Source organism: Sphaeramia orbicularis, chromosome 2 (genome assembly GCF_902148855.1).
Source record: "Sphaeramia orbicularis chromosome 2, fSphaOr1.1, whole genome shotgun sequence".
NCBI classification, from domain to species: domain Eukaryota; kingdom Metazoa; phylum Chordata; class Actinopteri; order Kurtiformes; family Apogonidae; genus Sphaeramia; species Sphaeramia orbicularis.
Window position 1 is genome coordinate 7,684,279 of NC_043958.1, and position 22,527 is coordinate 7,706,805.

The 22,527-nt window shown below is 39.7% G+C and overlaps 1 protein-coding gene across 1 annotated transcript in view; it reads right to left on the reverse strand.

Moving 5' to 3' along the window:
- LOC115436347 (copper-transporting ATPase 2-like) overlaps positions 1 to 22,527 on the reverse strand; it is a 42,723-nt gene that overhangs the window by 18,526 nt on the left and 1,670 nt on the right. The window contains 7 exon segments of the mRNA XM_030159199.1: positions 488 to 561; positions 662 to 823; positions 1,974 to 2,137; positions 2,260 to 2,494; positions 11,191 to 11,466; positions 11,468 to 11,566; positions 11,569 to 11,949. Coding sequence (XP_030015059.1) covers positions 488 to 561; positions 662 to 823; positions 1,974 to 2,137; positions 2,260 to 2,494; positions 11,191 to 11,466; positions 11,468 to 11,566; positions 11,569 to 11,949 — 1,391 coding nt within the window.

Below are 22,527 nucleotides of genomic sequence, written 5' to 3' on the forward strand. Positions count from 1 at the left end.
TCGAAACCATCCTCTGCTAAGGCATAGTTATATAGTTGACTCTGTCTTATATTAGCAGCTCCCCAACTTTTAAGTGTCCCTCTCAAAACTCTACTTCACTGATGTTGAGTGAGTTAATGGATAAATGGTTATAGACAAGCGGATGTACTTTTAAGTCCATGGAAAAGGAAAAGCAGCAGAAGTGTGCCAGGGCTGTAACCCAGAGGTCAATGGATCAAAAACATCCACTTTAAGGACTGTTCAGTCAGCCAAAAAAGTGGCTTTCTACATAATTTTACTCCTTTTCTGACACTGACAATGGTTACAAGACTCAGGGCTTGTCAATCATCTTTGAAAGCCTTTTTATCCAACATATCAAGTCATATTATGCACTTACTCTTCTCCAAATTTTGAAAGCATCACTTCCAAATTCACCTTTAATGTACCTCTGACTGAATATTAAACGCATGTATTTTGATGGAGAGAACAGTTTTGATCAGATACTTGCTGTCGGATCTCTTCTGTGTGATCAAGGTTGTTCTTAAATCCCGCCTTCACCAGACTGGCCTCAAACCCAAGGCTCTGCCAAAAGAAACAGGACGTGATGTAACATGAATCAGCAAGAACAGGATAGAGAACAGAGTTTTAAAAGGAATTTGACACTACTAATAATAATAATTACTTGGATAATCTTTATTATATCTCTTGCGCCGAGTAGTTCCGGGTCGAACTCGATCTGTGCTTTTTTGGTTGCCAGGGCGACCGAAGCCCAGTGGATCCCTTTAGTTGTAGTGAGCTTGGACTCAATGTTATGGACACATGATGCACACGTCATGCCTGTGATCTGCAAGAAAACAAAGATGGAACCTTTCACAGTCACATTTGCTGAGTTTTGCATCATATTTAACCCTCTGGTATCCCGCCCACAGAGGTCCTTCCAAACCACCAAGTGTGTATAACACTGGTCTACAAGTAAAATGCTTCCAGAATAAAGTAATTAAACTTTACCAAAAAGAGAGAATGGGTTTTATTCAAAAGTAATGTTTGTCTCAGAGATACCAGATCTACCTCAAAACAGTGTCTGCACATTGCAATACATTCATTTTACATCCACTGTATAAATGTACATAAACCCACATATATGTGTAATAACACAGCATCATATATATTGAAAACATGAGCTAACCAGCACTTGTGTCATTTGTTTTCTGATTCATCATGTACAATTTAGCACATTTAATGTCTGAAGCAGATATTTTCTAAGAAATTGAAGAGCAGTGTAATAGGCACAGTCATGGAATAAGGTCAAACATTATTTTCATACAGTTTATTTTTAACTTGAGCCAAAAATACTAAATACTGAATGATTGTAATATTTTTTTCACCCTTTAAATGCCATGTTTGTAATGTAAACAAACCATATTTTTGCTGCAAAAAACGCAAAAAAACACTTTTTTTAATATACTACATAAAAATTGGATTAGCTTTTTTTTTTTAATTTTTGCATCCTCACACACCCCAGCTACATAAACACACCCTCTCAGAGCCATGGTGAAGAGGGGAGCAAGGAACAGTACACTACCATCTAATGGGGAAAAAACATGCAAATCCTCCCTCTTCCAAATATGGCAAAAGTGATGTCACAGGGTAAAAAAATGGTTTGTGTGAAAATTTAGAGCCACACCTCTAAAATGAAGCCCAGATATCAGTAAAAGTGTGATTTATGCCTTAATGACTTGTGGATCAAAAACAGTGGTTATAATTGGAGTATATGTGCATTTTTGGCACACTTTAAAGACAGATGCTAGTTTTGTAATTTTCTATTGTTTATAATGTGAAAATTTTAGTTAGTGTTTTAAAAATCATGCAAAAATTAACAACTTTTGAAATATATCCTAGTACAAATTGTGAAAAATAATATGAAGTTTTATAACATGAATTGCAAAGTGCGCATAACATGCTCAATCTGGTAGTGGAGGGTTAATAGAACTTACAGTGAGGTCAAGTTTCCCGTGTGTTACTGCATTGTCCTCAATCAGTTTGGCACCAAATCCTAAGTCTTCTATGAGGTGACTTATAGCAGCAGCATCTATGGCATCTGAATTATATTTCACTTCTGCTTTTCCAGCCATGAGTGAAACCAAAACCGATATGATTCCTGGAAAAGCAAATAAAGTCAGTTTTATATTTCACTTCATGGCCAAAAGATTCACACACATATGCTCAGCTTGTGTATATGCGATTAGAACTGTGTAGAAATGTCTGTTTAATCAAACTCACCCTTGTGTTTGAGTAGATTTCGCTCAATATTGGCCACACAGGAAGCACAGGTCATTCCTGTTACGCAAATGAAGCATTTCTGTACTTTCATCTCAGGAGAGTTGGGACGGCGGTCTGCAGTGCTGCTCTGTGATGCAGTGCCATTGCTGACTCCAGCCTTATCGGGGGACCACAGGTCATAGGGGTCAGGGGGTTCAGAGCTGACCGGCCTGGACTTTTTATGAGTAGGGGGGGTCTGTGTAGATTCAGGTTCTGAGGAGAAGAAGAAGGGAGTCAGAGATGATTCAAAATACACAGTGATGGTCAGATTGGAGGCTCTGTATCAAAAACACACATTAATTCATCTATCATAACATTATCTCTTATTTCTTGGTATCTCGGTTCACATAATATATTGAATCACAACCGATATTTTAATGAACCCGTCCCCTACTAGATGTTCAGAAAGACCTCTGTCTATTTTAATTTGATTTAATTTAATTTATTTATTTGATATGGATATCACAAGTACATTGAGACAGTCCCAGAGGATAGACCAGAAGCTTTGCTTGGGTGTATAAAGCACACATGCTAGTTTTCAACGCCAGTCCGTAGGCGGCTTTTCTAAAGACACAGAGCATATGATCAACAACAGGAAATAAAGTCTTTACTTGTCACAATATTTTTGGTTTCTTATTTGACTGATGGGCTAAATTAGAAGAAAAGTCGATGATTAGAAGAAAAGTCACCACAGTATTTAATGGGAAACACTGCCAAAACTGTCTTTTTCCCCATTATTCCAGCAAGGGCAGAACTCATAATAATAGTTTAATATTCTAGTAATACCTGCATTACAGATATAGACATCTAAAAGTGATTTTATGCAGACACGATGTGAACACGAAGGGTATTCAACGAGACCCCTCCGTCCAATCCACCTGTTTGGCAAGTTCACCAGACCTCACACCACTAGACTTTTTTTAAAAGGGATACCTAAAAGACAAAGTACGCAATGAGACCTGCAACAGTCATTGAATTGAGAGCAGCCACTGAACGTGAATGTACGCAAATACCAAGGGAACTGTTTCATGATGTGTGCGATTCCATTGCTTCGCGTTGTCAGCAGTGTCTGGACCAGAACAGACATCAGTTTGAGAACAAGTGGTGACAAAACAAGAGAATGATGTTTGTAAATTCTATTACATTTTGAAAATTAAATGGATTTTCATAAACACCTACTTTACAATTATTTAAAATGTGTATACATTTTTTTGGGACACCCTGTATATATATTTTGGGTCCCAACCCTTAGTTTGGAAAAGGCTGCTCTTTATTCTTACATGAGTTTGTTTCTCAGATGTAGTCTTCCTACTGCCACATACAGTTTCACACCATTTCCGTCTCATAAATTGCTAAAAGTGGACCTCATCACAGACGTCCTTCTAATAAACTGTATCCTAAAGGTCACTGTGAGCATCCATTATTTCCAGGTGGGTGGGTCTCCTCCCCATTGTGGTCCTCAGCTTTTACCACACCCCCCTATAACGTCTTAGAATGTCTGAAAATGAAATAGGTCGAAAGGAATCTGCTCATAATCTACCCAAGTTAATTCCACATCTTGGCAAGCTGCGTTTGTCATTAAATCCGACAGGAAAACCCCGGCTGGTGCAAGAGCCCTCCATGTCACGCTGGAGAACATACTTGTCTGGTTTCCATGGTAACCGATGGAAAACTGAGGTGAAGTGAATATGAGTTGCACTGTTAAGCTTGTGACCCATAGTTCTAATCAAAGTCCATGTAATGCACTGGGCATCTATTAGAAGTAACAGATGTATGGTAGTATAAATAACGTGGTGGTCCTGAAGGCATCATAACATATCATGCACAAGAATTCATGGGTGGGACTGAATACGTTCCTTGAATGACAACAACGCAAGTCTTTCGAGGACATGTAACAATGGGTGCTTTTCTCCGTCTTGCTGGGTGAGCTGAAAAACCAGTTCAACCCCACCTGCGTTCCACACCAACCCCTCTTCTGGGAAAGATAAAGAAGCTAAGAGGAAGACACGTGCCACATTTTTTCATTCGCTAATTCTTTTATATTACAACGTGATAAAAATGGAAAAAACATTAATCTCATATCTGTTAACTTTTTGGTCGAGGAAGGAGACTCTTCAACCAGAAATGTTTGCTTTTATCTGACAGTCTCTAACAAACAAATATTCAAAAAAAGATGACTTTAGATCCAAAGCTACTACAAAAAAGAGAAATAATTATCAATGAAATGTTCTCCCTTTAAGAACTACTTCAGTTTTCAATCCTCTCTTACAGTTTGTCTCACAATGATTGGTCCTACACTCAGGACTAACATCTGGACCAGGTTCTTCAGCTTCTTAACAGATCTTAAATAGACTTATAGTGCTTCAGTGGAAGATATTTTGGACTTGCTTTTCTATTGTTAGTTGTTTTGTTTTTTTTTTACATCATCTCAGTGCTACATTTAGTTATAGCTAATTACTATGACTAGACAACAGTTCTCACACCATGTGCATGTGCAACTACAATGTAAATAGGCAAATAATATTACATTTCTAATTCTATATTCACATAAATATTCATATAAATACCAAATTTCTTCTTTTTCTCTTTATATTTCATTTTTTCAAAGGGACAGTGCATATTAAAACATATATATGTTAATACGCAAGATTATAGCTAAGGCTAATTTCCATCTTTAGTCCCTACATTGTATACAACATACATAACTGTTCCTGTTGTTAACTGAAATTTCCCAATGGTGGGATAACTAAAGTCTTATTGTGGTTGTACAGATATGGCGTTTCTCTCACCCAGAGGATGTAGTGGCTTGTGGGGCGGGGGTTTTAGCACCACGAGGAGTGTTGAAGTTCCATGATGTTTTTTCTGGTGGCTGGAGCGCAATAAAGTCTGGCTCGCTAGCAACTGGCTGGTTTCTCCTTTTTCCTCGCCACATGGTGACCCCGATTCAGAAACATGTCTGATCCAGCTGAAGAGAGTGTTTCCTCTTCAACTTCGGCCGCGGACTCGGCCTCCTCTCCTCTCCAGCTCCCACAGCCGGCTTCTTTCTCCGCGCCCCGCCGCCATCAAGCTTCCAGAATTTGGCACAGCGACCCCGGCGTCGTGGTGTCCAACACGTCGAAGCCCTTTTCCATCTACGGGTGTAGACGGGATGTTTCCCGGTACTATTTGGTGGTCGCGGCCCTGGACCAGCAGTCCACCCGCAGGGGTATGCCGCTGCTGCGTAACCCCCCTCAGAGCGGGATGTACGCCGCTCTGAAGCAGCTTCTGCTGCGGAGGTTCAGCCTGTCCTCCGCGAAAGAGCGGATTAAAATCCTCAGCCTGCCTGGTTTGGGGGACGGTACGGCCGTGGACCTTAGGGCGATATGCTATCCCTCCTTGGTTCAGATGACGGCGGTTTTCTTTCCCGCACATTTTCCTGCGTCACTCCCGCCGCAAGTTCGAGGCGGCTTTGGCTACTCTCCTGTCTGATCGCTGGCGATTACCGTGGTTTGGCGGAAGAAGCTGACCGGATCCTGCTGGCTACCAGACGCTTCATGTGCAGAGTACTGCGGCGGAGCCCCAGCAGAGGACGGCGGATGGACCCGGCGGGTGGTGTCTGCATTCGGCGCGGGGACTCGTCGTCGTGGGAGCCCCTGTGTTTCTACCACCGGAGATTGGCAACAAAGCTAAGCGCTGTGTCCCCCCATGCAGTTTGAGGTGTCTGGAAACGCAAGTGGCTGCCGTGGGCGCCGACGGACGAGGTGTGAGCTGCCTCTTTATTAAAGACTCCCTGTCGGGACAGCGTTTTTTTTGGTTGACTCTGGCTCTCAGAAGAGTTTGGTGTGCACCCCCAACGGTCCAGGGATGTCAGACCGTGGGGGTGGCCCACTGCTAAGTGCGGCTAACGGTTCACCTATTGAGACTTTTGCACAAAACGGACCAACTGTTTGTTTCCAGGACGTGAGTTGAGTGGGACTTTGTAGTTGCCTCTGTGACTGTTCCGATCATGGTGCTGATTTTTTGTGTGCTCCCAGTTTACTAGTTGATGTTGCTAACCGCAGGCTATTGATGCTGTAACTTTCGCCATGTTCCATGTGCGGCTGGGGAGTTGGGCCGGTGACGCACGGGAATTTTTCAGCGTCTGGAGATATCTTTCAGTGTCTGCTGGCTGAGTTCCCATCCTTGACTACTCCTGCCTTTTCCTCCACAGTCACTAAACATGGGGTGGAACATTTTATCCCCACTAGTGGTCCCGCCGGTTTTTGCGCGGGCGCGCGGCGTCTTGACACAGGAAAACTAGCTTGCGCTAAGGAGGAGTTTACTACCATGGAGAGGCTGGGGATCGTGAGACGCTCTAACCAGCCCCTGGGCGTCGCCCCTCCACATGGTGCCTAAAGCAGACGGGTCTTGGCGCCCGTGCGGTGACTTCCGCCGTTTAAACAACGTGACGACACCAGACCGTTATCCTATTCCTCACATTCAGGATTTCTCCGTTCGGTTGTCTGCGGCCTCTGTTTTCTCTAAGGTGGACCTGGTGCGCGGGTATCATCAGGTTCCAGTGCGGGCAGAGGATGTGCCTAAGACGGCAGTAATCCCCCTTTCGGGCTTTTTGAGTTTCTCCGTATGCCATTTGGCCTCAAGGGGGCAGCCCCAGACTTTTCAGAGACTTATGGACTCGGTGTTGCGCGGCCTCGAGTTCGTGTTCGTCTATCTTGACGACATTTTGGTGGCCAGCTCGTCCCCCGAAGAGCACCACGCGCACCTCAGGGAGGTTTTCCGGCGCTTGGATGTTCATGGCCTGATTGTCAACCCAGCCAAATGCCAGTTTGGGTTGCCGGTGATCGATTTTTTAGGTCATCGCATTTCGGCGTGTGGCGCCGTTCCGTTGCCTGTTAAGGTTCAGGCTGTAGCGGATTTCCCCCGCCCGGTTGTAGTCAAGTCGTTACAGGAGTTTTTGGGCATGGTGAACTTCTACAATAGGTTCATTCCCCATGCCGCCCATCTCCTGCAACCGCTTTATGACGCCTTGCGTTCCAAGAAGGCTGCTGACACTGTTGTCTGGACTCCGGACCGGATTGTTGCTTTTGAAGGAGCTAAGTCTGCCTTAGCTAATGCAGCTCTCCTGGCTCATCCTGACCCTGATGCTCCTATCGCCCTCACGACCGATGCTTCTGATTTAGCTGTGGGGGCTGTTGTGGAGCAGCGGGTGGCAGACGCATGGCAGCCTCTCGCATTTTTTAGCCGCAAGTTGCGGGACTCTGAACGTAAATACAGTGTTTTGACCGTGAGTTGTTGGCCCTGTTTTTGGCTACACGGCATTTTCGGTTTTTACTGGAGGGTCGTTCTTTTACAGCTTATGTGGACCATAAGCCTCTGACGTTTGCCATGTCTAAAGTATCAGAACCCTGGTCGGCACGTCAACAGCGTCACTTGGCGGCCATTTCTGAGTTCACTACTGACATACGTCATGTCGCGGGAAGTCCAATTCAGTTGCGGATTGTCTTTCACGCGTGCTGGTTTGCCCCGTGCTCCTCGGGACGGATTTTTCGGCTATGGCCGCCGAGCAGCCTGCTGATCCGGATATCCTTGCTCTTCGCTCCGGCGGTACAGGTTTGAAGTTGGAGACGGTTGTGTTGCTAGAGGGAGGTCCCTCACTCCTGTGTGACATGTCCACAGGACGGCCTCGCCCCGTGGTTCCGGCAGGTTGGCGGCACCGCGTTTTTGACTCTATTCACTCACTTTCACATCCGGGTGTGCGCGCGTCGGTTAAGCTGGTCGGTTCCCGTTTTGTGTGGCCCGGTTTTCGTAAGGATGTTAAGGGGTGGGCAGCTGCTTGTGTTGCTTGCCAGCGGGCCAAGGTGCACCGGCATACCAAAGCCCCTCTTGAACCTTTTCCAATTCCTGCCAGGCGTTTTGACCATGTGCACGTGGATCTGGTTGGGCCCCTGCCACCTTCGAAGGGTTTCACTCATCTGCTCACTATGGTGGATCGGACCACCAGGTGGCCCGAGGTGGTTCCCCTGTCCTCCACTGCGTCCACCGATGTGGTTGGTGCCTTTCTCTCTGCTTGGGTGGCCCGTTTTGGTGTACCGTCAGACGTTACTTCTGACAGGGGCCCTCAGTTTATTTCAGAGCTCTGGTCTGGGATGGCGCATTCCTTGGGGGTACAGGTGCATCGTACTACGGCTTACCACCCTCAGGCTAACGGGTTGTGTGAACGTTTCCATCGTTCGCTCAAGGCAGCTCTGCGCGCTACGCTCGTGGGTGATGGTTGGGTGGATCGTTTGCCGTGGGTCCTGCTTGGGTTGCGCTCGGCCCAAGGAGGATCTTGACGCGTCCCCGCGGAATTGGTATTTGGTCAGTCGCTCCGTGTCCCAGGTGAATTTTTGCTGGAGTCGGCCGCACCGAGTCCCCGTTCTTCAGTGGACCCCTTTTCGTCCGGTGGCGCTTTAGCCCCGGGCCCTATGCACCACTGTTTCCCAGGGTCTTTCGTTCCTACAGCTCTCCTATCTGCACGTTTTGTTTTTGTACGTCACGATGCCCACCGCTCGCCCTCCAGCCTCCTTATGATGGTCCGTTCCGTGTGCTTGAACGGGATACCAAGGGTTTTGTTTTGGATATGGGTGGGCGCAGAGAGCTTGTATCTGTTGATCGCCTGAAGCCGGCCTATGTTGTGGCGGGCGAACCTGTGTTGCTAGGCCAGGTTCCTCGTCGCGGCCGTCCGCCTTCCAGGCCTCCAGTTTTGCCTCCTAGTACTGATTGTGTTCCTCATCCTGTACTGGACAATGATGTTCCTGCCCATTGTTCTAATGAGCACCTTGTTTTGCAGGTTCCTCACACTGACTTGACGGTGGTCGGCGCAGTCGCTATGGGAGGCCAATAAGCCCCCGTTGAGACACTGAGTGCTGGGTTGTGTTCCCTTCTGGGTGTTTAGGGGGGGGCTGTGTGGTGTACAGGATATGGCGTTTCTCTCACCCAGAGGATGTAGTGGCTTGTGGGGCGGGTTTTAGCACCCACGAGGAGTGTTGAAGTTTCCATGATTGTTTTCTGGTGGCTGGAGAGCAATAAAGTTGGCTCGCTAGCAACTGGCTGGTTTCTCCTTTTTCCTCGCCACATTATCTTATATATATGTGTGTGTGTATTTAGAGCTTTACATAAATGTATGTATATGTATATCTTGCATTACTGATCATTTCTTTGCTGCTACTTTTTTTTACAGTTGCATGGAGCAACTGCAACACACAACAATTTCCCTGGGATTAATAAAGTATTGTGATTCTGTGTATCTTGTGATAGTGTAATCCTATATATTCACCACATTTTTTTTCTTTCAGAGCTACACTGACCTCATATATGACCTCTGTGGAATCAAGTTGACAGAAATAAAAAAACTATTGCAACCTTTAACCCAAATTGTGCATCTATGTATATTTAAAGTTAAGGACTCTCTCCGGGACTTCAAAAATTCACGTAAACTTGATCACAATTCGATCAAACTTCCTGGATTGACTTCAAACTTCCTTTATTCCCCAAACAGCAAACTCAAGCAATAACAAAGCCTGTAGTTCACTGAACATTCACTTAAGACTAACACTAAAGCAGCTCACTACCCTTAGACCCACATGTTAAAACAGACAACTTACACCTGACTAGTGCAGGTCATCTGTCCTCACTATCAATGTGTCAATGGGACAATAGAAATGATAACTGATTTTAGGACGATTTTCCACTTTATGACCAGGCTGTGATGCTATGGATAGTTCTGAGTATCTTGGCGCCATCATTAACCCAAAGCCTTGATTCTGGAGTTGATGCTATCAGCAAAAACCCCACTGGTGCGTGTATTTTTATCACAAGCTTTGTGGCTTTAATGTCGACTTGCATTTATGAGAATGTTTTACTCTGTTTTCTTGAAACACTGCTCAACTTCTCTTTTTTTGCTCAGTTGGGTCATTGTCCCTTAAAAATAACTAATGACTGCAGGGCATTGTTAAGGTGTGCAGTAAAATCATGGGTTTATCACGGAGTGATCTTCCTCACCTCCACACAAAAGGCCCGTTCAATCCAATCTAATGACTTCGCTTTACTTCCATCAGTTTCTTAAAACTAAAATGCAGGACTAATAGACTGCGGACTCCTTTGTCTCTGTTGTTATGGGGTTTTTAAAGGACTCCCTGCTATTACAACAGGTCTGCCTAGGTGTCTTCATGTTTTATTTGCAAAAAAAGTGTCAGCAAAATGTATTTTTTGCCAATCTTCTGTTTTCAGGAAGAACTAAACTTTCACTATCTAGCTATTAATTCTTATTATTATAATAAATACTTAAAACAGTGTGTTTCAGTGAAAAAGAACAAAAGGGACTTAAAGTTTTAGCATATTTATGATCAGAAACAACTGCAACTGTCATACTGATACTTTGAAGATTGTAGAAATAACTTTCAACTACTCTACATTTGCTCAAACATGCTTTTGGTCTCGAACATTCAGTATCCATATATGGCTTCATATTTTTGTTATTTCCAGGTTTTTTTAGCCGTGTGGAAGTCTCTGAAACAGTTCCACATTGCTGTCATAAGTGTTACATAGTGTCGGAAGCTCAGGATCTCAGCTTTCCGATTGCCGTTTGACTTTGGATAGCACAAACGGTTCAGGAGTTACAGTAATTTGAATGCTGTAAAGTTCAAAATGAAGCGCTGGACAGATTGCCGTTGTTAAAGGGTTAAACCCTTATACTGTGTTGGTATTGATGTCACTTTGGGATAACAGTGATTCTTGAACTACACCTAGACATGTGTTCAAACCACACTGCGTGGGCCACTCATTTGACATATCTTATCCTGACAGATGCCATATTCTGTTCGACTAAGAGCATAAGGCATCAATAAAGTGTCATTCAGATTTGTTCCAGCCTACCTGTAGTGATGCTTCAAAGCCCATGTCCTCGATAGCTGCTCTGAGCTGCTCCGGCTTCGTCAGTCTGGGGTAAAGGTTATCGTTCCCTTTTCCTCTTCCAATGACACCCTCTATGGAATGCACTCCTGTCATCTGAGAGATCCTCCCTTTAATCGACTGCACGCAAGAATCGCAAGTCATCCCCACGATCCAGACAGTTACAGTCAATATATCCATTTTCCAGCGGTTTATGTCTTCTCCAGGTGGCGGTTCAGATAGTAAAGTGGCCTCAAACCCCCAAATCCTCAATCTTATCTCTCAGCTCCAACTGTGCGACTAAAAGAGAGCTGAAATACATCAGTGCCGAAGCATCCTGAAGGGACACCTGAATGTGCGAAAAACCCCGTGGAGACAACCAATCTGGCCCTCAATGGTTTGCACACAAGACTGACAGTGCATCCCGTCCACCCTGACCTGCACCGCTGACTCTGCTCTGTATCCCATGTTGTGCAGCTGCAGGGCGATCTCTTTGGGTGTGATGATGGACGTATCGTATTCCACCTTCAGTAGGTTGCTGCTTAAAGACAAACTGGCAGCATGTACTCCGCTCAGAGTGGAGATTCTGCATTGGATTGGTTTGTACCTGATGCTCAGGGTGGGAGGCCCAGGAGTTTGAAGACCACCCTGGAGTAGTTTTGGTAGAGGGTAGAGCTCGCTCTGACTGCCATACTCATAGGCCAAGTTGTCAAGGCCTAGCTTCGTATCATTCAACTCAATCTCCTAGAGAAAGACAAAACATACTGTACATTAGTTCTATATTTTTATTCCTTTTTATAGCCAATACACTAAACATAGCCTCTTTAGCCCAGTTGTCCTCAGTGCTGACAGTTCCATCTGTGTTGCCATGGTAATGCTATGTTCTTGTAGCAATATACACTTTCTATACATCCACGTAACCAGAAGAACATTAGCTAAAAGGTCAACAAAAGGCAACTGTCAGACAACAAACAAAACCAAACAGCACTTAAATGAGCGAATATCTAACTAAGCTAACAGTCTGAGACCAGCGTATGCCACGAGTAATTTAATAAAACAGACCAATGAGACAGTCCAAGTATTATTTCTCTACCGATAAAACTCACTGAACAAAAAAAAAGTTATTGCATTATGAAGTGCTGATTTTGAATTTTCTGTTACCTTTGCTGTTTTCTGATCATAACTTGGTTTAAATGAATGAAGCTTCAGCTATCGGCTAATCCATTATTTGTGTGATGTTGAAATAATTCACTCTGGAAACAGGGTTTAATAAGTTAAAGGGATCATTTGTTATATTTCTACCTTAAAACAATCAAAACTAAAAATAACTGCTGAGAAGAAACGACTTCTGAGATATCACTGAATAGCCTGGCAGCATACCTACAGCGGTTACCATGGTAACCTGGTAATCATAACGGATTAATAATGGATTAGATTTCTATAGTGCTTTTCAAGGCACACAAAGCCCTTTACATTATTGATCCATTATTCATATCGCTCCCCACAGTCACACTCTGGTGGTGATAAAGTACGTTTGTAGCCACAGCTGCCACAGGGGTAGGCTGAGGAAGCACCAACGGCCCCTCTGACCACCACCGAACATTCATACACATTCATACACCAGTGTGAGTGACACTGCCCGCCCAGCCCCTCTACATGGTAGCCCTGTAGAGTCCAGTTTCTATCCCAGTTTGATATAGCAGGGTGAATCTAATCACTATAGTATCCAGTCTACCCTTAGTCTATCACTAACAAGACAATGTAGCAGCTGTTTAACCCATAAAGGCCCAGTGCTACTTTTGTGTCAGTTCCCAAATTAAATTTTCTTTATATCTAACCTTTCTTAAGTGATTTATCACCATTTATTACAATATTATCTTCTATGAAACTGGTCCCTAAAACAGGACAATAGGGCTAAAAATTCAAACCTGATGTAGACTAATGTTATGAACCCAGTTGGATGCACTTGGGTCTACTTTGAAAGATAATATTAACTGAGATAGAAGAAAACTATTTTTAAGATATATTTTTATTTGATCACGTGCATACAAAAATTTGCATGTAACACAGTAAAAAAGACACGACAATTACAAACCATTATTTTTTCGCATATCTTTTTAGTCTCCTCACAGGTACATTTTGGGAATCGACGTAAACATGCAAGGCAGAGTGCTCACAAAAATGACCGCTGTTGCAAAATCACTCGTGATTATTTGTGTTTAAATGGGCAGGTTCTGCATGTAGCACAAGTGGACATAATGGGTTACACACAAAACCTGGAATGAGACTGGGGATTCATGAAAAACCCACATTATTTAGCGGTATATAAGACCATTTCAAGCCACGTTTTTGAGATAAAACGCACTGACACCTAAATAGTTTTTCCTGTCCCAATTTTGGTCCTTTTTTGGCCCCAATATTTTATTAAAAATTCATTAATTTTAGGATGGCTAAAAGCAAGAGTATAATTTTTTTTTGCATTTATTTAAGATCATCATTAAGTACATCCTGGGGGTAAATATGTCTAAATGTCTCTTTTATTATTGGGTCTAAAAAGCTGGCAAGTCCCAGGTACCAAAATAAACCCAGTGTCTTGGAAAGACCCATTTATATTTAGCATTTAGTATTCAGCATTCTGGGAGTGGACATCAATGTACCATCTTTCCACTAAACCACTCTCCTCTGCTGACAGTAGCAGTTACTTTGTTTCAACCTTACACTTAACAGAAATGTTTTAGGTTTTTTAGTTGTTGTTGGTTTTTTGCACAAGACATAGCATTGCAGTACATGTTATTTCTGTCCTGGCCCAGAACAAACACAACCTAAATCTAAAGCACATTTTTAATTTCCTGTTCCATCCATACAAAGCATGCATAACTGTTTACTTTGGCTACTTCCTCCCTCCATACAGGTAATGCCAACCACCATCAATCCTTTCAACCAATCCCCCATAATCCCATAAAAAGAAAAAAAAAAAAAAAAACACTAATGCACTAAGTATCAGCTCCGTATATTCTTTGCTGATTGTGACATGAACCTTGGATGCTTCCACGAGCATCAAAGTTGCTTCGTTGTAGAGATGTGAGCACTCAATGGCCTCTTTGTAAAGTCCAACCATATTAAAATACTGAGTTAATCCCCTGTGAATTAACACAGAAGGGACAGTCTTCATGGATGGAAGGCACAGAGTTGGTTCCAGTTTGTCACATTCAGCAAAATTCCAACTAGATAAGATGTCACAGGCCATTTAATTTACCTGTTCTCACACACACAACACCTCACTTACAGTTGCTGGTGTCATCTTAAAATATGGGTAGTCCATTGACCTGAGGGAGCCCATATTGCCAATTTGGGACCAAAAAACCACATGACCGGACCCTTCAAATAAGCCCTCCAACGTGACTCTACTTAAGTCAATAGTCACCGGGACCTCAAGAACTGAGCACATAAGTCAACAGTATATGGAAAAAACTGCTGCACAAAACCCAGACCAAATGGAAACTATCATTTTTAGTAGAATAGAATAGAATAGAATAGAATAGAATAGAATAGAATAGAATAGAATAGAATAGAATAGAATAGAATAGAGTTCAATGAAATTATGAGTGCTCCTCCAGTCAGTGCAAACATATGAATAAAAAAAACAATATGTCAGAACATAAGAATAGAGCAAATACAAAATTACACAAAAACAAAACCCTAAAAAGTAAATAAGAAAATAGAATATTATATTTAACAAAAGTAAAATAAGAATACACATACATATACAACATTACAGTATTTAACAGTATGTATATCTATGAATAATATCAATATCAACTGTGTATATGTCTATGAAAGTCTGTAAAATAGTGCATTTGTGTTTGAATAAATATTGCATTATTATTGTAAGAACAGAGGATTATTGCACATAATACACATTTACAGGGTACTTGCACATTGTTGGAAGTGATTGCATGAGGTTACAATGAGGGAAGTGACTGTTCAGAAAGAACACCAGAGTTATTACTATTTGCAGTAAATTGTGGTGATGAAACTGTCTATGAATCTATTTGTCCTTGTTCTGAGGGACCTGTAGCATCTGCGTAGTATCGGTAGATCTACAAAATACAATCAGCATGAAGGTACTATTTGGAATTATATAAATCTTTCTCAATACATGAAAGCCATTAAAATGAGGCTAAATTCACACAAGGACAATATTTTATAGTAGGTTTTATATGATGCAAAGATTGGACGGTACTTTTAATTTACTAACATGTACTTGTTACAATGGCAATAAAGCTATTCTATTCTATTCTGAGAAGAGAACCTAAAAAAATTTAGCTATACAGTAGCTAATAAGGATTTTTTTTTCATTGATGATGCAGCTGCTCATCGAATTATAATAACTATATACACATTAAAATACAAAGCATGAAAAAAGAGCTGAGGATGGTTTTGATCCAACTTTTACTTTACCACAAACTTAGTGGGTTTTCAACATTAAATACAAGTGGCGCCAGGCACAACAAACCCCGCCCCTCACATGTATCGTAGCTTATTTTGGCATCGATCCAGGTGATGTCATCATGTCTATGAGTGTGCTGATGTCATCATATCAATTGCCTCTATATATGTGCAAAATTTGAAGTAAATTGAAACAAAATGAATGTTTTTATAGACATGTGAAAGTTAGCCCATTATAAGTAAATGGGAGGAAAAAAAAGATTTAAAAAATTCATAAAAAATATGAATTTTGACCTACTGTTCCCAAAATATAATGAGATTTATTCTGTGTCACTGGCAATCCATAAACCGAATTTGGTATGAATTCAACCAATAGTTTTACTGCTACAGACATTTGAAATTTCACCCATTATAACTACAAGGAGAAAAAAAGATTAGAAAAATTCATTAAAAATTTGAACTTTGACCTACTTTTCCCAAAATGTAACGAGATCTATTCTGGGTCACTGGTAATATATAAACCAAATTTGGGGTGAATTCAACCAGTAGTTTTGCTGCTAAAGTGTTACACAAAAGTGAAACAAAAACAACACCCCTTGCCTCCTCTTGGGGGTCGGGGTAAAAAAAAAGCGTGAAAAAAGGTTTTGATCCGACTTTTACTTTTCCCTCTAATAAACATCAAAAAATAAAAGCACAAAAGTACATTAATGGTTCTATTCTAGGTTTAGGCAGATAATTTTATGATGATCTATGTGCACATACTGTGGTATCCCAGTGGAAAGTGTTCACACTAGTGGGTGGTTTCGATCTATCATCCTCTGAGTTATAGGTCCACTTCCACTGGAAAACCACTACACATTGATCTCAAACCCACAAACCCCGGCTTAGGAGGTCAGAGTGTGATCCATTAGGCCAAGTGAATAAATCAAAAAAAGCACCATCACGTTAATTTACAGCTTCCATCGCAACTTATGCAACAGCTGGACAAATAAATACCCATCTGTGTTACAGCGAGAAAGGCAAACATTAATGTCGTAATGTTGAGTTCAACCGTTCAAAGTGCAACAGTTCTCAAATAAATCACAATGTATGGACATCAACTTCTCTATGGAAATCTATGGGTTGTTTATCGTGGATATAAACCGTCCCATAAAAGTGACATTCAACATTATTAGGGGACAAAAGCACCCTTTAGTGCAGTGGTTCTTTTACCGACTGTATTTGCTGTAGACTTTGGACACTTTAGTTTGATATGAATCAGATTTCTACAGGTATAAAAACTCACAGTGTTGACTAAAACAGCTGATTTTGGGTTCAGTCACAAACAGTAGCTTCAGTTAGGATCAAAGTGTATTATGGTTTAGTTCATTTACAGCGTGAAAAAAAATGTCTATGAATGATATATAAGAAAGTACACAGATAAGAGTCACCGATAAAAAAGAAAAAGAGGAAATTAAAGATAAAGATGAGCTGATTTAACTACATGCTGACATTGCATGCACTCTGGATAAATATCAGTGTCAAGAACAGGGATTTATAATTCTATTTGCACACTAGAATATGTGCTGTTCTAACTGTGTCTTAATAGAGAGTTTTATTATGTACATTTGGTATGTATATATGTTCATTCATATATACACACACACACACACACATATATATATATATATGTTTGCATATTTAGACCTTTCTACACATGTATAGTTGCGGAAAAAATTATTAGACCATCAAATGTCATTAAAAACAATGGTTATGTAATCAATTACTAACTCCTAACTCCTGTGTGTATCATGTGACTAAAACAGACAGAAAAGAAAACATGAAATGCCTAAAAGCACTGTTCTTGGCAGTACAATGCCATAGCTATTGATGGAAGAACTGATTTTTTTTAATTATCAAGAAAACATGGAAAATGGATCGATATCAGCTCTGAAATTAAACTGTTATGAGCTATTTCTGTTGTTATCATTATATTTGTTCAAACAAATGTACCTTTAGTTGTACCAGCCATTAAAATGAACAAGAAATCGAAGAAAACAAGGGTGGTCGAATAATTTTTCTGTGACTGTACATATATATATATATATATATATATATATATATATATATATATATATATATATATATATATATATATATATATATATATATATTTATACTTTTATATATATATACATACACACACACACACACACACACATATATATATATGTGTGTATATATATGTATATATGTATATATATATATATATATATATATATATATATATTAATATATATATATATATATATATATTTTTTTTTTTTTTTTTTTTTTTTTTTTTTTTTTTTTTTGTATTGATCATTTCTTTCCTGCTACTTGATATTATACTTGAATGGAACAACTGTAACACACAATAATTTCCCCCTGGGATTAATAAAGTATTCTGATTCTGATCACACCACAAAAGAGTAAAATGTGTGGTGTTTGTTTGGATGTAGTAAACAAAGCAACAAAGCCATAGAATACAAGGACAAAACTGAAGGATTCAAGGATTGTTCAAAGCTTTGTCTAACAATTTGAGTAAGAAATAAGTTTCATAATTTATAAAGTTGGAAGCGCTTACTGAAGTCACCTTTATATGGCTATTTTATGCCCGTCTTGCTACTTTTTATGTTCGGAAAGTTTGTAAGATGAACCACTTTAGGACTATAAAGGCTGTCAAGGTGAGCAACAAATCTGTTCCTGTTTCATATCTACAACCTGGCCAAAGAAAAAGCCTCGACCTGGATTCAACTCAGCAAATAGTCCAGACCTGTCCATTGGATAATTATTGGTTATTACTACCTGATGCCATGAGTAGGTTCTTGTTTCTTCTCAGGAGTGCTGGGAAATGACTGTAAATCTTGGCTTTGCTAAAACCAGTCTGTTTCAGTTCAGTTCTATTGTATATGGACCTAATCCTCCTCAGATTCTGGTCTGGGTTCAGTAACTCACATGGTTACATTACATTCACTTGGCAGACGCCTCTGTCCACAAGGATATACGATAAGTGTATTAACTATAATCGTCCCCATTGTGGACCACACATTTACACTGTTTGTCCTTAATGGTTTCATTTCCTACATTAACAGAACCTTTTCAAAGCACACGATAAACACCAACAAGTAACTGTGTAATGTACAGTTCTGTCTTATTCCATCTTTATCTTTGATTCAGAGACTTTTGTTCCCATTTCAATAGAACCTTTTAAGCTTGTTACTGATTAGATTTTCTCATAGTCTCATAAACTCCAGAGATCCATCACATACAGAACCAATTCAGTTTAAAAAGAAGTATTTAATAATGACTATGAGGGCTGTTGGTTTATGGATGATGTTGTATTGATAAATAAGAATTGAAGAAAACTGTTGGACTGTTTGTATGAATGCACTGCCATGATAATATTGTTGTGAATAACTCAATTATTGTATTGTGTATTAGCATTGGTTTTAATGTTAAATTAAGAAAAACTTATTGTTTGATTCATGAATTAAGTTATTGATAAAGATGTAAAAGCACTTGAGGGGTAGGATGAAATAAGTTTATACTTCTTCCTTCTCCTTTTCGACCATATTGGGGTGTCAAACTCATTTCTTCCAGGGGCCACATTCAGCCCATTTGGATCTCAAATGGGCCGAACCAGTAAAGTAATAGCATCATAACTTATAAATAATGACAACTTTTTCTCTTTGTTTTAGTGCAATAAAAGCATTAAATTATGAAGATATTTACATTTACAAACTATCCTTTAACAAAAATCATGTGAATAACCTGAAAAAACTGAAATTTGTAAGAAAAATAAGTGCAGTTTAACAATATTATGCCTCAACTTATCATTTATAGATGTATATTCCACACAATGTTACACAAACATTTGGTAAGAAGCATAATATGGTTAAAAATTTGGAGTTTGGAAACTAGAACTTAGAAAAATGGAGTTGTCACTGTTCGTATGTTATTATGCTATTATTTTATTTTTGGTCTGTTTGTGGAACCTGAACTAAAATAAGTTTCACAACCAAATTCATCCCATAGGCCAGATTGGACCTTTTGGTGAGCAGGTTTTGGCCCTCAGGCTGCATGTTTTAGACCCCTGATTAAAATGTTTTTTTTGTTTTTGTTTTATATGGTTTCTTTGCATGTTCCAAAGAAAGAAAGACAGACAGACAGAAAGAAAGACAGACAGACAGACAGAAAGAAATTAAGAAAGAAAGAAAGAAAGAAAGAAAGAAAGAAAGAAAGAAAGAAAGAAAGAAAGAAAGAAAGACCCACAAACAGATGGAGCTGAATAGTAATGAAATGTCGGCTGTTAAAATGGTCTATTAGTGTTTTTTGTAATGTTTTAGAGTCCTGGGGGAGTTCAGTCTAAAACAGCCAATTCCTCCTATGGAGTTTTAATCGATGGATGTTGTTTTTAATTCATGTCTGCAGCTCCCTTCACCAGCTTTCCCTTCAGCATCAAACACTGTGTTGTGACTGCCTTTATAGTTCATTTATGTAGAAACTAAGAAGTCTATATCTGAATTACATCTTCTCAACATTTATTGTGACAGAGGGCAACAATGAGAGCAGAGCATCTTTCTGTTTCTGTAGCAACAAATTACAAACTAAAACTGAGGTTTTTATCATAACCCAAAAGGGTTGAAATCTGAATAACAGTAGGTTTATCAGTTATTTTAACCCTCGGTGACCAAAAACATTGAATGATGTAAAATATTAAATAACTCCTGATCCAATAATCCTATCAATACGTCTATATAATTCAGGTAAAATGTAGTTTCTCTGGTTTTTATCAATACCAGACATTAACCATTTGGACGTTAAGCGGCTCCATAGTGAACGTGGAAACACTATCATCTTCTACAACATTGATTCACCAGAATAACCAATGGAGTTGGATCAATGACAGTGGGTGAAAACACTTGTTTTATGTTCAGTTAATGATATATTTTGCCAAAAAAGTCACTTTTTCTTCAGTTTTTTCTGTTTATATATGATAACTTGATTTTACTCTGAGCTTTTATGAACATCTACATGAACCGTGAATTAAATATAAGAAAATACCTGATTTTAACTAAAAAATTATAAATGCAGAGGATAAAACAGTTGAAGATGTTTGTTTTTGCATTCAGTGAATGGTACATTTTGTTGTAAAAGTCTGTTTTCTTTAGATTTCATGGAAAAACGCAGAGGATAAAATAACAAATAATCATAAATTCCTTAGGAAAGGTAAGATGTAGAGAAAACCCCATTTGGAGGTTATCACAAAAATAGTTCTAGATGTTTAACCCTTTATCAGGCAAGTGACTATTTTTGGTAATTTTTGCATACATTACAAGACAGTGACAGCAACAGTTACAGTGAGGACAGTGAGGCAACAATCTCAGGTCCAATGTGGTCTCCAGGCTCTGTAAGGTCCACCTCTGCATGAACAGAGTGTACCTGCTTTGTTAGGTACCATGAAGTAATGGTACTAATGTAAGGAATGATGTTCAAAGGGATAATGTGGATGTTGACAGGTGTCTGGATCAGCACTTATGTTGGTCTAATGTTCTAAAATACATGTTCCTTTCACATTACCTTTGTTTTCATGTATTTTTTTTTACACGTAATTCTTGATTTTTTTGTTTTTATTTCTGCTAGTTTTACCAAATATGGTAACTTCATTCACCTTGATTTTCTAAATAACAATTTTTTTTCTTAATTCACAAAAGTAATAAAGTCTTCATGTTATGTCCTTTAATAACACATTAAGGTTAAAATTTTGAATTCCAGAGTATTTCTGAGTGCCCTATAAAGGGTTAAGGGTTAAGGTCAAAATGATGCGGGTTAAATAAATGTAACAGTGTTTCCTTGAAATGACATTTAAGTAAAGGTTAGCATGGAGGAAATAAGTGTTTTGATGTTTATTCAGTTTTGTAGTCCTTGTATGCTCTATGTAATGGTACAATAGGTAGACAATCTCTCTCGATTAAAAAATAAATAAATAAATAATCAATATGACACTTAAGTCTGTTCTACACAGTCTGGCATGTACCTGTCTACTGTTGTATTTATTATTACTTATCACCCATTACTTCCTCTACAGTAACATGTTAATATAGAACCCCCGCCACTCCTGTTTACATGACACTGTTCGCACTGGATATACTGTGTATATATTGTTTTAAATTTTCTGTTTAGATCTTTTTTAAATAAGTGCTCTGTTGCTCATTTGTGCCTTAAATTGGCCCCTGGGGACAAATAAAGTTTTCTGAATCTGAATCTGAATCTGAATCAGGGCTAAACCTCCACAGGAGTGAAAGGTAGATGTTTCAGACAATCCAGAGGAATATTCCGTGAGTCATTCCAGTCGTTCACTTCACTGACTTTCAGTATTAAATGCTGTCTGTGGACAGAGAGACTAAATCTCCTCAAATTAATCAGTCGAGGGAACACTTTTTTTGTGAAATGATCCTGCACTTGGTGACACAATCCTCCTTGGAGCAGTAGTGGAAGAACTGTTCAGATCAGGAGATGTCGAGGTTGCGAAACGTTAATATAAAACTTTTATTGAAATCACTGGACTATAAAACCGATCTACACTTTTTCGTTTACTTCTTGTCACATTTAAAAAGTGATGATGGTATTTGTATGAAGAACCAAACATTTTGTTTCTTTTTAGTTTTTTCCAGTTCAGTGATTTTGATAAAGTTTTAAAAAGTTTTTGAAAATGTCAAAGGTCATTTAGTCAAATAAAAGAAGCAATAAATCCCCAGAAAAAGGGAAATCATTCGAACATGTTAATGAATTCTACTTTATACACTGGCGTCTAGTTTAATCTATAAGAAAACTACAAAGATATGATGATTT